General features: G+C 47.0%; 1 protein-coding gene across 1 annotated transcript in view; it reads left to right on the forward strand.

Moving 5' to 3' along the window:
- Nucleotides 1-14,013, forward strand: part of TAOK1 (TAO kinase 1) — a 959,977-nt gene that overhangs the window by 891,681 nt on the left and 54,283 nt on the right. The window contains exon 19 of the mRNA XM_069226237.1: nt 4,357-4,539. Coding sequence (XP_069082338.1) covers nt 4,357-4,539 — 183 coding nt within the window. The remainder of the gene's footprint in view (nt 1-4,356; nt 4,540-14,013) is intronic.

The following is a 14,013-nucleotide window of genomic DNA, read 5'->3' on the forward strand; positions in this document are numbered from 1 at the left end:
AAAAGGGATGGCAGTGTGGTTGCAGCACATCTGCGGAAGTTAGGGGTTCCAGTCCTCCCCTACCTCATTGACTACAGCTGACCTTCTGCATTTGCTGTGGTTCACTATCAACATGTCGAAGTCACCCTTGACTCCCTCACAGACACTCCCGTTCATCAGAGCCATTCTGGACACAGTGCACTCTCACGCCTTTCCTTTGAAGTGGTGAGTCAGGAATGTTCAGGCTTTGATTGCAATGTTTCCGCCTCTATCCAGAGGCTGCTGGGTCTCATGGATTCCTGAATCCTGCTGGTACAGTATGCCTGCTGGTATATGCAGGCTGTGCAGTGGGACCTGAAAACAAACTGGGCGCAGTATCTGCACAATCTCTCCAACCTGGTCCAGATAACGGAGGTGTAGGCCCCCATTTTATGCCTGTTGTCAGTATGTTTGACTGTGTCTACTTGGTTCCTGCTAACCAGGACCCCAGTAGTTTTGCTCGCTCCTCTAAATTGTACATTTTGCTTCCTACAATTGGCATTCTGGTCCCCCCATGTAAGTCCCTTGTACATGGTACCTAGATTCCCAGGGCATAGGGGTTCCAGGGGATCCCTTTGGGCTACAGCAGTTATTCTGCTCCCATGGGGAGCCCATGCAAAAGGGTTCAGCAGGCCTGCCATTGCAGTTTGCATGAATCGGACGCACCCATTTTCATTACAGGTCACTGCACCAGGCCACTGGAAGTCACCCCTATGGTAGGCTGTCTCAGCCCAGAGGGCAGGGTGCAGGTACCTGTGTGTGAGGGCACCCCTGCACTAGCAGAGGTGCCCCCACGAACTCCAGCACCATTCACTGGACTTCGTGCGTGCGGGGACGCCATTTTATATATGTACTGGACATAGGTCACTACCTATGTCCAGCTACATAATGGTAACTCCGAACCTGAGCATGTTTGGTATCAACATGTCAGAATCATACCCCAATACTATTGCAAGCATTGGAGGTATGATTCCATGCACTCTGGGTGCTCCTTAGAGGACCGCCAGCATTGCTACCACCAGTCTTACAGGGTTTCTCGGGCAGCCCAGCTGCTGCCACCCCTCAGACAGGTTTCTGGCCTCCTGCTGCTTGATCTGATCAAGCCCAGGAAGGCAGAATAAAGGATTTCCTATGGGAGGGGAAGGTAACACCCGATCCCTTTGGAAATAGGTGTGACTGGCTTGGGAGGGGTAGCCTCCCAAAGCCACTGGTTTGCTTTGAATTGTACATTTGGTGCCCTCCGTGCATAAACCAGTCCACCCCAGTACAGGGACCCCTAGTCCCTGCTCTGGCACAAAACTGGACAATGGAAAGGGGAGTGACCACTCCCCTGTCCATCACCACCCTAAGGGTGGTGCCCAGAGCTCCTCCAGAGGGTCCCGGGGTTCTGCCATCTTGATGGAGCATCTGAGTGGCCAGGCAGGTGACGTCAGAGCTCCCTGCTAATAGGTGCTTACCTGGTTAGGTAACTAATCCCGCTTTCAGGGCTATTTAGGGTCTCTCTCTTGGGTGGGTCTTCAGATTCGGCTTGCAAGATTCCAGCAGGACTCCTCTGCAACCTTTACTTCAACTTCTGGCCTCCGGAACCCTGACAGGACCCTCCAGGAACCTACAAGCTGCAGATCCACGAGGAAGACTCTTCTGCAACATTGTACCCAGAGTTCTGGCCAGCTTTGCATCAGTTTCCTCGCCGTGCATCCTCAGAAGGCTGCAACTCTTCATCCTGCACAAGAAGGAGGAATCTCCATTGGAGTGAAAGAACCACTTCCCTGCAACCACAGGCACCTACAACAAGCGACAACCGGCTGCATGGATCCCCTCTCCTGCTGAGCTGTGTGGATCCTGCATCACTGGCGGTGGTTCGGAGTAGTCCTCTTTGTCCTCTCTGCCAGCTGTCCAACTTTGGTGGAGGTAAGCCTTTGCCTTCCCACGCAGGCCAGCACCCCGTGCACCACGTCTCTTGCAGCTGCCAAGGCCGGTTTGCGTCTCCTCCAAGGGATCTTTAGCTGATGTGCAGCTCCAGTCCCCAGCACTCCTTCCTGCAAATCCCAGCCCTCCTGCGTGGTTCTCTTGCAACATGGGATCCACTTTTGCAGTGCTGCGTGGGCTACTTCTGTGGCTTCTGTGACCCCGTCCTGTGGGTGCTGCCTCTGCTCCTGTGGCCTCCCTGCGGATCTCCGAGGGTCCCCTGTGACTCCCCTTCCTGGCTTGAATCTACCTGAGCCTTGCCGGTCCCCGGCAGCACCCCTTTTCCACTCACTGCAAGTTTGCCTTTACCAAGGCTTGTTGGTGGAAATCCTGCACCGTCTGCAATCTTCCTTCCGGCTTTGGACATCTGCGCCCATCTGGAACTCTTCACTGGCTCCTGGGCTGCAGTGCTGACCTGTTCTTCAGAACCATCGACCAACTCCTGCATCCAGTACATATTGGTGGGTAGTACCTCCTACTCCTCCTGGACTTCACTGTGACTCTTGGACTTGGTTCCCTCTCTCCACAGGTCTTCTTTCTTCAGAAATCCACCGCTGGTTTTCTTGCAGTCTTCTTGGGGTGTCTTCTTCTTCTTCTTTTCCTCCTTTTCGGTGGTTTGGGGAAAATCCAGTGTTTTACTCCTGCATTCCTGGTTGCTGGGGGGGTACTGTGTTACTTACCTTTGTGGGTTTTAAATACCCTCACCTCCCATCTACACATTTTACATACCTAAGTGGGGGTATCTTGTTTGCATTTAATTTTTTGTAGTATATGGTTTGTGCTCCCTCTAGGGTCACTATAGGTTATTACTATTTGCACTGTTTTCTAACCTTTTCTATGCCTATTTCTCATTGCTAGTGTATATATTTAGTGTATTACTTACCTCCTAAGGATGGGTCACCTATCTAGTGATTTGTGATAATCTGTGCCAAAAATAAAGTACCTTTATTTTTGTATAACTGTTTTCTTTCATATGTGTAAGTGCTGTGTGACAACAGTGGTATTGCACCAGCTTTGCATGTCTCCTAGATAAGCTTTTGGCTGCTCATACACAACTACCTCTAGAGAGACTGGCTTCTAGACACTGCCTACACTACACTAATAGGGGATACCTGGACCTGGTATAAGGTGTAAGTACTTTGGGTACCCACCACACACTAAGCCAGCTTCCTACAGGAGGGAGCTGTGAAAGACTTACAGTGGTAGCTGACAAACTGTGAATGGGTGAGCAGTAGACCTCTCCCTTCCCCACCCAGAGTTCACAATTGTGACAGATGTGTCACTCCTGGTTTGGGGTGGCCACCTGGGCACAGTGGTGATCAGAGGACTTTGGTCTCTAGCGGAGTCTCAACCGCATATCAGTTTTTTGGAGTTAAGGGCAATTCACATGGCATTCCTTCAATCATCAGCAAAAAGCTGGTTCAGATGTTTACGGACAACACCACCACCATGGTGTATTGCAACAACAGTGCAGGGTCATGGACCATGTGTCAGGAGTCTCTGCACTTCTGGACGTGTCTGGAGTGCCAGAACATCTTCCTGGTCATATTGTACCTGGTAGGCTCCCTGAACAACAGAATCCGTGAAGAATCGACAAACTCAGTTGCCTCATGTATCACAAATGACGTCACGTATCACAAATGACATCTACATCATGACGTGGTGCAAGGTCTCTCTATAGACCTCTATAGATGGGGCAATAAGAATTAATGTAGGTTTCAGTCTTTGCTTGTGTGCACTGCAAACATTGAAACATTCTGTCCTTTTTTTGGTTGGCAATTTACTTCATAGTTCTGCTGTTGGCTAATTGCCCATACACTCTCTAAGTTCACAATTGTTCTACCCATCCTGCTCATCATCTTTGAATGAGACATCAAGTTATCCATTTATATTTTTCAAAAATGAAACATGACATTTTGGGAGACTGTTTAGATATTTTCTAATGTATCAATGCAGAAGGAACTAAACGTTCACCTTATACCCACTGATAAACCTCTACCATCCCTACTCTACATCTGCCTCTCGCCTGGGATTGCTGCTGAAACTTTTTCCCCACTCTCCACAGTGTCTTCTATTAGTTATTTATGTACACCACTCTTCGAGGTATGTAATACGTTTCCGTGAGTACTCTGTAGTAATGCACTACATCGTTGAAAGGATGAAAATGATTCAGGTTTTATTTGTAGAATATTTTTTATGTATGTTTGAGAGGCCTTTGTGTGACATTAAGAACATTTCTCCTTATTAATGCATTACAACTTCCATTAAAGTTAAGTAACCTTTCGGCTAAATTTATAGTTCCATTTGTACCATACATTGAAGGTAGTATTATCAACAGTAACATATCCAGGATTGCCTTCTCTCTGCCAGCTACGCTTGGATGAGGCACAGGAAGCGGCCTGTCAGGTTTTGAAAATGCAGCTGCAGCAGGAGTTGGAGCTCCTAAATGCCTATCAGAGTAAAATCAAGATGCAAGCAGAAGCCCAGCATGAACGGGAAATTCGGGAACTAGAACAGAGAGTGTCACTTCGCCGTGCTCTCCTGGAACAGAAGGTACAAAGCAGAATACAAAAATTAAATATGCTTGTGAGAGCTCTTATTTGTGCTGCTGTACTTATAAAGAATTTTTTATTTATTTTATGGGCATTTACCTGAGTTGTAAATTTCTGGTATTTATATTCAGTTATGAAGCGCATGCACTGTAGTTGAGTTCAGTCATAAAGACTTAAGCATGTCTTTTTCCTGTGATGTGCCATAAAGTTATATTTTATAAATATGTAATAAATAATTTACTCAAGATGCACATGGTATTAGATGGCATTAGAAAAGAGGCTACATTTTCACATATTGTGACAATTGAAAGATAATATTTGATTTGAATTTTATAGAGCACAAGAGGTATCCTAGTTCTGGTCTGAAAGAGGAGAAAATCAACATCATTGCTAAGAAATAGTGAATACATATGTTTTTAACATGTACTGACACGTGGTCAATCACTTTTCTGCTCTTAAACTCAAGCAGAGAGAATTCCACGCCTTTACATTGACTACAGCAAAGGAGTTTTCCTAAATCTAGGGCTAGAGACTAAATGAAGAGAACTGGAACAAATCACCCTACTAGAATTGTAGGCGGAAAAAGAGCCATCTAATTGCTACAAAGAAGTCTAGAGAGGACTTTGTGGCATAAACAAGGAACTTTTAAAATGTGTTTCTTTACATCTAGCCAATGAAGATAGGCCAGGTGAGTGGAAATATGGAAACACGTTTTTAGGCATAAGACCAATTGGGTAGCTGTATTTTGGAGCAATTGAGATCTGTTAGCCAGATAGCCCAGGAGGCCCATGAGTAAAGAATTACAGTAATCTAACCTTGAGGTTATCAGAGCATATACCAAAGTTTTTCCAATAAGAACTGAGCAGAAATGGTAGGACCTTTCTGCTAATATTTGTCATAGGGAAGCAGGTGGACATGACTTTGTTGATGGGGCCTCTAAAGACAATGAACCAGTGTAGCATTAACTCTTATATACCCTTTCTTTTATGTTTTTTCATGCAGAGTTTATGGTTACCTGTATTGAAGTCAACTGACAGTTTACAGAGTACTAGGAAACTGATACTGCCTTCCTTGAAAAGCTAGCGATCATTGTCAATAGTTTTTAGGACAGAAGTTAAAGTGTTGTGACCCATATAGACAATAGATTGAAAAGTTTATAGGAGATGATTAATACTACTACAGTCGTCTTATTGGTTTGCAACACATCCTTCTATGATCTTGGAGATTAAGGCGATGCTGACTACGGGCTTGTTCTTGTCAGTGCCAGGTAACTTGAGATTTTTTGAGAAGAGGATGAATATGGCCTACTGTAAGGGCATCTGGGAACACGATGCAGTTCAAGGAGGAGTTTGTGATTATAAACTACATAGGTGAAGACTGTGTGAGTGTTCCTTGGCTATTGGAGATGGGAATGGATTGGAGATGAGATTGGATGGTTTTGTGTTGATGTGGCCTTGTTCAAAGTTTTCAGTAATTTGATTGCTGGTGCTTCAGGTAGCAGATGGAATTTACTTTGTGAAATTTAATATGCCAATGGCAGATGGAGTGTGTGTTTACTTCCTAATTGCCATGATAGGAGAAGTGGGAAACGTCTTTCGATGGCATGCGTAGCTGTATATACACATGCTTTGCATAAGTCCACCATCTAGAGTTGGGCTCGGAGTGTTCCAAGTTGTTTTTCTTCAAAGAAGGTTTTCGAGTCACGAGATCGAGTGACTCCTCCTTTCGGTAATAATGTGCATAGACATAGAGTCCTTAGATTGTTTTAATTCCACCGTCAGGTTTGGATGTGTTTCCTCTACGCTCCGATGGACCTCGGTTCGGGCCTTCTGAACTTATACTACCTTTCTATAATACCGTTGGTATTGTCTCAATCGCGTTTTCTGTCTGTAGTCGATCTGATTAAACCGTCATGGTCGTTTTATTTTTCTTCTTCTTCACCCTTACAACGGGCCTCCCACTTTTAGGGCCTCCTTCAATGCCAGACTGATGGAACGAACTCCGTTTTGTTTCTGTCCTTGGTGTCATGCCAAGTTCCCATACACTGACCAGCATTTGGTGTGTAATCTCTGTCTATCTCCCAACCATTGAGAGGGGACTTGCAATGCCTGCAGATCATTTAGATCAAAGAAGACTCTTCGGAACCAAAGAGCTCGTCGACTAAAAATGAGGTCCAAGTCCACAGAAGATGCACCTGATATTTTTGGTGAGGAACACGTGCAGGAGGAGGGAGAACAGAATGCAGCGCTTTCCATCAGAGACTCCGATTCCAAACATGACTCTGATGCGGACAGCCACTCCATACCTCCGGCGCAGTGCGTGAATCCACCTGCCCTGTCACACCACCCAAAGACATCAAAAAAGTCTCCAGCACTGGTCCTCGGTCCTCCACTGCCTTCGGGCCATGGTCGGATCAGAAAAACAAGTCCAGGTGACCAGCCTTTGGGTTTGGCACAGAGAATAGAGACCAAAATACATTTGGCGCCGACAAAACAGACTGTTCCCACTTTCTCAGTACCGAGCCAAAAAGTAGAGAGACCTCTTTCAGAGCAGAAAAAACATTTATTCATTTCAGAGCCAAATACTTTCGGTTAGAGCAAAACTCTCCATGACTAAACCTTTGGAGCGAAAGCTACAAGTAGTAAACCTACTATTTCCACACAAGAAACCGCAGATATACAATCAATTTCAGAGGTCATTGATGCTAGACAGCGCAAATTACAAATTCAAAAGGGCACGGGGAGAATAATAGCTTCTCCTCCAGTGACTATTAAAATGAAGTTAACCTTTCAGGAGACCTTAGGTGCTGGACCTCCACCAAAAAAGGTCTCAAAGGACAAAAAGCGAGAGAAGAAGCTTTACAGCCACTACGTTCTCCTCTTCCTTCCACACCACCACCCACATATGCGATGCAATTCTCACCCTCAGACATCCTCCGCATCACCACACAGGAATGATCTTAGTGATATTCGGCAGTATACGGATCCATGGGATCTATAGGACTCTGATCCTATTACCTCAAACGATCCAGACTTGTACCGTACTAGACCTTCTCCACCAGAAGACACTACAGCATACAATCGGGGCATAGCAAGAGCAACTGCATACTATAATAGAGGAGGATTTCCTCTTTAATACATTAACAGCCACACATAAGGAATATCAGTGGCTCCCAATGCTACGTGGGATGCTTAGGCATTAATTTAATTTTTTCAAGGAACAGGTGAAGGCCAGAATTATCACTCCTAGAGTAGATAAAATATATAAACCAACTCCCTCAAGCCCCGTTTTCATGAGAACTCTGTTATCACCGGATTTAATAGTGGTTAGCGCAGCAGGGAAGAGGGCTAACAGCCAGTCAACAGGGTATGCTCCTCCTCCAGATAAGGAGAGCAAAAAGCTAGACACTGCAGGAAAAAGGGTAGCTTCACAAGTGGCAAACCATTGGAAAATGGCTAACTCCGAAGCTGTTTTGGCTGCATTCGGCAGGGTCCACTTGGGCGAGATGGAGGACTTGCTGCAATACCTTCCACCAGACCATCAAAATCAGGGACAGCAAATAGTTACAGAAGGACAGGCAATTTCCCATAACCCTATTAGATGCTCTACAGATGCAGCTGACACCACAGCTAGAGGCATAAACACCATTGTAGTCATCAGAACACATGCTTGGTTAAGATGTTCAGATTTGAAACCTGACATACAACAAGCTGTCTTAAATATGCCCTTTGACAAGGAACATCTGTTCGGCCCAGAAGTGGACACAGCTATAAAAAAGCTCAAGAAAGATTTGGAGACGGCTAAAGCAATGGGTGCATTATAACACTACTCCTGCTAGAGGGAGCTTTCGTAGGCCACACTTTAGAGGTGGCTTCAAGAAAACAGCCACAGAAAGAGCATCCACACAAGAGCTTCATTTCGAGGTTCCTACAGAGCATCCACTAATAGAGGAAGAGGCAAACCATCCACTTCCAGAGGTTCCTCTGCTGCAACTAAACAGTGACTCACTCACCATTCCCACAGCCCGCACATCTGTGGGAGGAAGACTGGTAAATTTCTATCCACAATGGCAAGACATCACTACAGACCAATGGGGTTCTGTCAATTTTCCAACATGGTTACTGTCTGGAACTCATTACTATCCCACCAAACATTCCCTCTCATTCACACAGACTTACTCAGGACCATCTCAGTGTACTGAAAGAGAAGGTACAATCACTACTACTCAAAGGAGCCATAGCGTTAGTATCCGTATTCCAACAAGGATCAGTTGTATATTCACTATACTTCCTAATACCAAAAAAAGACGGCACATTAAGGCCAATTTTAGATCTCAGGCATCTCTATCTATACATTCCCTCAGAACACTTTCATATGGTCACTCTACAGGATGTCATTCCCTTATTACAAAAAGTAGACTACATGACAGCATTAGATCTCAAGGATGCATATTTCTACATTCCCATATATCCAGTACATCGCAAATACCTAAGATTTGTCATCACGGGAAAGCACTACCAATTCAAAGTGCTACCATTCGGTGTAACAGCAGCACCAAGGGTGTCTACCAAATATTTAGCTGTAGTTGCAGCATTCCTCAGAAGACAACACATACGTGTCTTTCCATATGTAGATGAGTGTCTAATAAAGGCCAGTACAAGCCAAGTCTGTCAACACACTTGTTATACAATAGATCTCCTACACAGTTTGGGATTCACGATCAATTACCTCAAATCCCACCTACAACCATTACAAATACAGCCGTATTTGGAAGTAATTTTCAACACTCGGTCAATATTAGCATTCCAGAACCCAGTAAGAGTTCAGGCACTTCAAGACTTAATATCTCAACTACAACAGAACCACACTTATACAGTGAAGTTAGTGATGACGTTATTAGGAATGATGGCTTCATGTATAGCCATAGTTCCAAATGCAAGACTCTCATGCAGCCACTGCAGCAGTGCCTCTCACAACAGTGGTCTCAGTCACAGGGTCAACTTCAGGATCTACTGTTGTTGGACTGCCAGAATTACCGGTCTCGTCAATGGTGGAATCACACCAATCTGTCAAAAGGGCGGCCCTTTCAGGACCCTGTGCCTCAGACCACCATCACAACAGATGCATCACAGACAGGTTGGGGAACTCATCTCAACAATCTCACCATACAAGGGAAATGGGACTCCAACCAACATACTTATCACATAAATTACTAGCAGTATTTCTAGCACTCAAATTGCACACAAGGTAGTGTTAATACGCACAGACAATATGACAATAATGTATTTTCTGCAAAAACGTGGGGGGGGGCACACTTATCTCTATTATCCCTTTTAGCCCAGTACATTTTTGAGATGGGCGATTCACAGTCAAATAGTGGCATAGTTTCTCCCAGGGACCTGTTAAGCAGGATGCAGCAACAAGTCCGCGAATGGGAAATTCACCCGCAACTAATTCAGAAATATTTTCAAATGTGGGGAGCTCCAGACATAGACCTAGTCACCACAAAAGGAAACCCAAAATGCCAAAGCTTCGCATCCAAGTACCTACACCCACAACCCAAAGGCAATGCTCTGTGGATGAACTGGTCAGGGATATTTGCTTATGATTTTCTGCCTCTCCCACTCATTCCATTTCTGGTAAAGAAGATGACAAACCTCACCCAACTTGATTCTCATAACTCCCACATGGGCACGTCAACATTGGTACACAACATTGCTGGATCTATATGTGGTATCTCATCACAAGCTACCCAACAGACCAGATCTGTTGACCCAAAGCAGAGGTCAAATCAGACACCCAAATCCCAGCACACTCAATCTTGCAGTATGACTCCTGAAGTCATAGAGTTTGGTTACCTACAACTTCTGTCTGAATGTATGGATATTCTAAAGAGGCACGCAGACCCACAACTCAACAGTGTTATGCTGCTAAATGGAAAAGTTTTGTGTATTATTGTAAACCCAAAAATATTGACCCACTTAAAGCTTCAGTACAAGATATTGCATGCTATTTGTTACACTTACAGAAAGCAAATCTGGCATATTCCTCTATTAGACTTCATTTAGCAGCTTATCTTCAAAACAGAGTGCATATTTTTGTATTTGGAATTTCTGTTATTAAAGCTATCTGATAGAGACTTCTAGCTGCAGATTCCTAACCTTAGAATTCCCTGGCGTCTGCTTCGAATCCTGGACTTTTTCTGCTGAGCAGTACCCTGTGCACGCCGTTGCGTGCCGTCGCTAGGATCTGCGTGCGTCGTCCAGCTCCACGTGGCGTCGTTGGAGCCGTCTGTGACATCACAGTTGTCCATATAGACGCCACCTCGGCGCATGTACGTCAGATCTTTTCCTTCTGCGCCAGTTAAGCGCAGATCCGGATAGAGCTACCCTTTTCTTAGACTGACGTCAAGGTTTTTTCAATACTTGATTGTTTGAAGCATGTCTTCTAGAAAGACTGGGTTCAAACCGTGTGGTGCATGTCATCGCACCATGTCGGTAACAGATCCACACCGAGTTTGTCTCTGGAGGATCACGACTCCACTTCATGTTCCGACTGTGGAACCATGGCTCCGAAGGTCTTGAGGGAGAGATCCCTCGAACTTCTTGCAGCCCGACAGCCGTCTTCAGTCGGCGTGACTCCAAGGAGGTCACTGTCCCGCAGTAGGAGGAAGTTGTGCACCGCTCCCGGAGCCCCAAGTCCTCTTCCTCGCATTCAAGGTCATCCAATCACTCAGGTAAGAGGCACAAGAAAAAGAAGAAATCCGAGCGCACACCCGTTGGCCGACGAGGCATCTAGGGAACGTCGCTGTTCCGAGTGCGGTTCTGCGGAGCCGACTCCGCGTCTTCCCCCTTTTGCAGGGACCGGAGCGACCCCCGCTCAGATAAAGGAATTTTACGAGGCCATGGGCCTTGTTTTTGAGCGGACTGCACCCTCGGGTGAGTCTTCGAGCCCTGCGGGGTCAGCAGGGTCTCCATTGAGGTCGGTGGCTTCGTCCTCCACGCCATTGGGGACCCCAGGATCCGACATCGGATCCGGACCGGCGCTGGTCCCTCATAGTCGACCAGCTCCGGATGTCGACGCTTCCTCCACCACCGGCGTCCTCCGGTGGTAGCCCAGTCCTCATTCCAGATTATCCGGAGCCATGTCGTATGATGTCGACTCCCGACAGCGCCAAATAGGCCCAGATTATTGCCTCAGCCTTATTCTGAACAGCCAGGCACAGGAGAGGAGTGGGAGGGGTCTGAGGACCCTTTAGAGTATGACCTGGAACAAGAACAGGACTGATACGAGGATCTAGGGGAGGCCAGTGGACTGGACACATCTCCAGATACTGGTATGCTCTCTCCTCCTAATGTGGCTACGGAGGAGGGAGCTTCTTATGCTATGGTGGTGCATAGGGCAGCTGAGGTCTTGGACCTAGACTTGCCCACGGCGCCGGTCAGGACGAATCTCCTGACATAGGTGCTTCAGCCGGGCGTGACTGCATCAGAGCTGATGTTGCCCTTCAATGGGGCCCTAACGGACGTCCTTCTGGGAACATGGTCCAAACCCAGCACAGGGGCTCCTGTGATTAGGACAGTCGGCCACCACCATAGACCTGCACCGAGTGACCCTTAGTTTCCTTACCCAACCACCCCACCCCGGAGAGCTTGGTAGTCCAAGTGTCTACTTCTCGTGGTGCCTTCCGCACCCCCGGATAGGGAATCCAAGAGGCATTGCGCATGGGCATCGACTCAATCTTAGATTGTTTTCTTTCCGCCATCGGGTTTGGATGTGTTTCTTTTCACTCCGGTTGTTCGAGTTGGAAAAATATTACAAACTCTCTAAATTCGTCGGTATTGTTTTTGATCGAGTACCATCTATCATCGACACCTCGGTACCGACGAATACAGATCTCTACTTGCCCTTCGGGGCACCCATGCCCAACTTGCGCCTGGTCGGCCCGACCAAAAGTCTTGTCGAAGCCTCATGGACCAGACCCCGTTTAGATTCTGCCCTCGGTGCCACGCCAAGTATCCGTACACAGGCCAACATCTAGTTTGTAACCTGTGCCTATCTCCAGATCACCGAGAGGATACTTGCGAGGCATGCCGATCCTTCCGCTCGAAAAAGACTCTGAGAGACCGAAGAGCGCGAAGGTTAGAGATGGCGTCCAGAAGCACCGAACGCCTCGACGCAGAAGAACTGACACAAATGGAGGATTTTGACGAGAAACAGGCCAGAATACAAATTCATAAAGACACTGGCAAAATCCTCACTGCATCTCCGCTAAGAACAAAGAGGAAACTGGCCTTTCATGGACATTTGGACACTGATCAGCCACCGGCTAAAGTGCCAAAACCAAGACAAAAATCTCTGCCTCCTCAGTTTTCACCTCACCAGTCTCTCCTCATTCTCCTCACCTAGCTGTCTCCCCGCCTGCTACCCCCACTGCACAGTCTCCATCACACTCTGTACAGTCACACTAAGATGACACTGATCCTTGGGACCTTTATGATGATTGTAAGGAAATGCCTCCTTGGCATGGTTGCCCCCTGACTTTTTGCCTTTGCTGATGCTATGTTTACAATTGAAAGTGTGCTGAGGCCTGCTAACCAGGCCCCAGCACCAGTGTTCTTTCCCTAACCTGTACTTTTGTATCCACAATTGGCAGACCCTGGCATCCAGATAAGTCCCTTGTAACTGGTACTTCTAGTACCAAGGGCCCTGATGCCAAGGAAGGTCTCTAAGGGCTGCAGCATGTCTTATGCCACCCTGGAGACCTCTCACTCAGCACAGACACACTGCTTGCCAGCTTGTGTGTGCTAGTGAGAACAAAACGAGTAAGTCGACATGGCACTCCCCTCAGGGTGCCATGCCAGCCTCTCACTGCCTATGCAAGTATAGGTCAGTCACCCCTCTAGCAGGCCTTACAGCCCTAAGGCAGGGTGCACTATACCATAGGTGAGGGTACCAGTGCATGAGCATGGTACCCCTACAGTGTCTAAACAAAACCTTAGACATTGTAAGTGCAGGGTAGCCATAAGAGTATATGGTCTGGGAGTTTGTCAAACACGAACTCCACAGCACCATAATGGCTACACTGAAAACTGGGAAGTTTGGTATCAAACTTCTCAGCACAATAAATGCACACTGATGCCAGTGTACATTTTATTGCAAAATACACCCCAGAGGGCACCTTAGAGGTGCCCCCTGAAACTTAACCGACTGTCTGTGTAGGCTGACTAGTTCCAGCAGCCTGCCACACTAGAGACATGTTGCTGGCCCCATGGGGAGAGTGCCTTTGTCACTCTGAGGCCAGTAACAAAGCCTGCACTGGGTGGAGATGCTAACACCTCCCCCAGGCAGGAGCTGTAACACCTGGCGGTGAGCCTCAAAGGCTCACCCCTTTGTCACAGCCCAGCAGGGCACTCCAGCTTAGTGGAGTTGCCCGCCCCCTCCGGCCACGGCCCCCACTTTTGGCGGCCAGGCT

Source organism: Pleurodeles waltl, chromosome 3_1 (assembly GCF_031143425.1).
Source record: "Pleurodeles waltl isolate 20211129_DDA chromosome 3_1, aPleWal1.hap1.20221129, whole genome shotgun sequence".
NCBI classification, from domain to species: Eukaryota; Metazoa; Chordata; class Amphibia; order Caudata; family Salamandridae; genus Pleurodeles; species Pleurodeles waltl.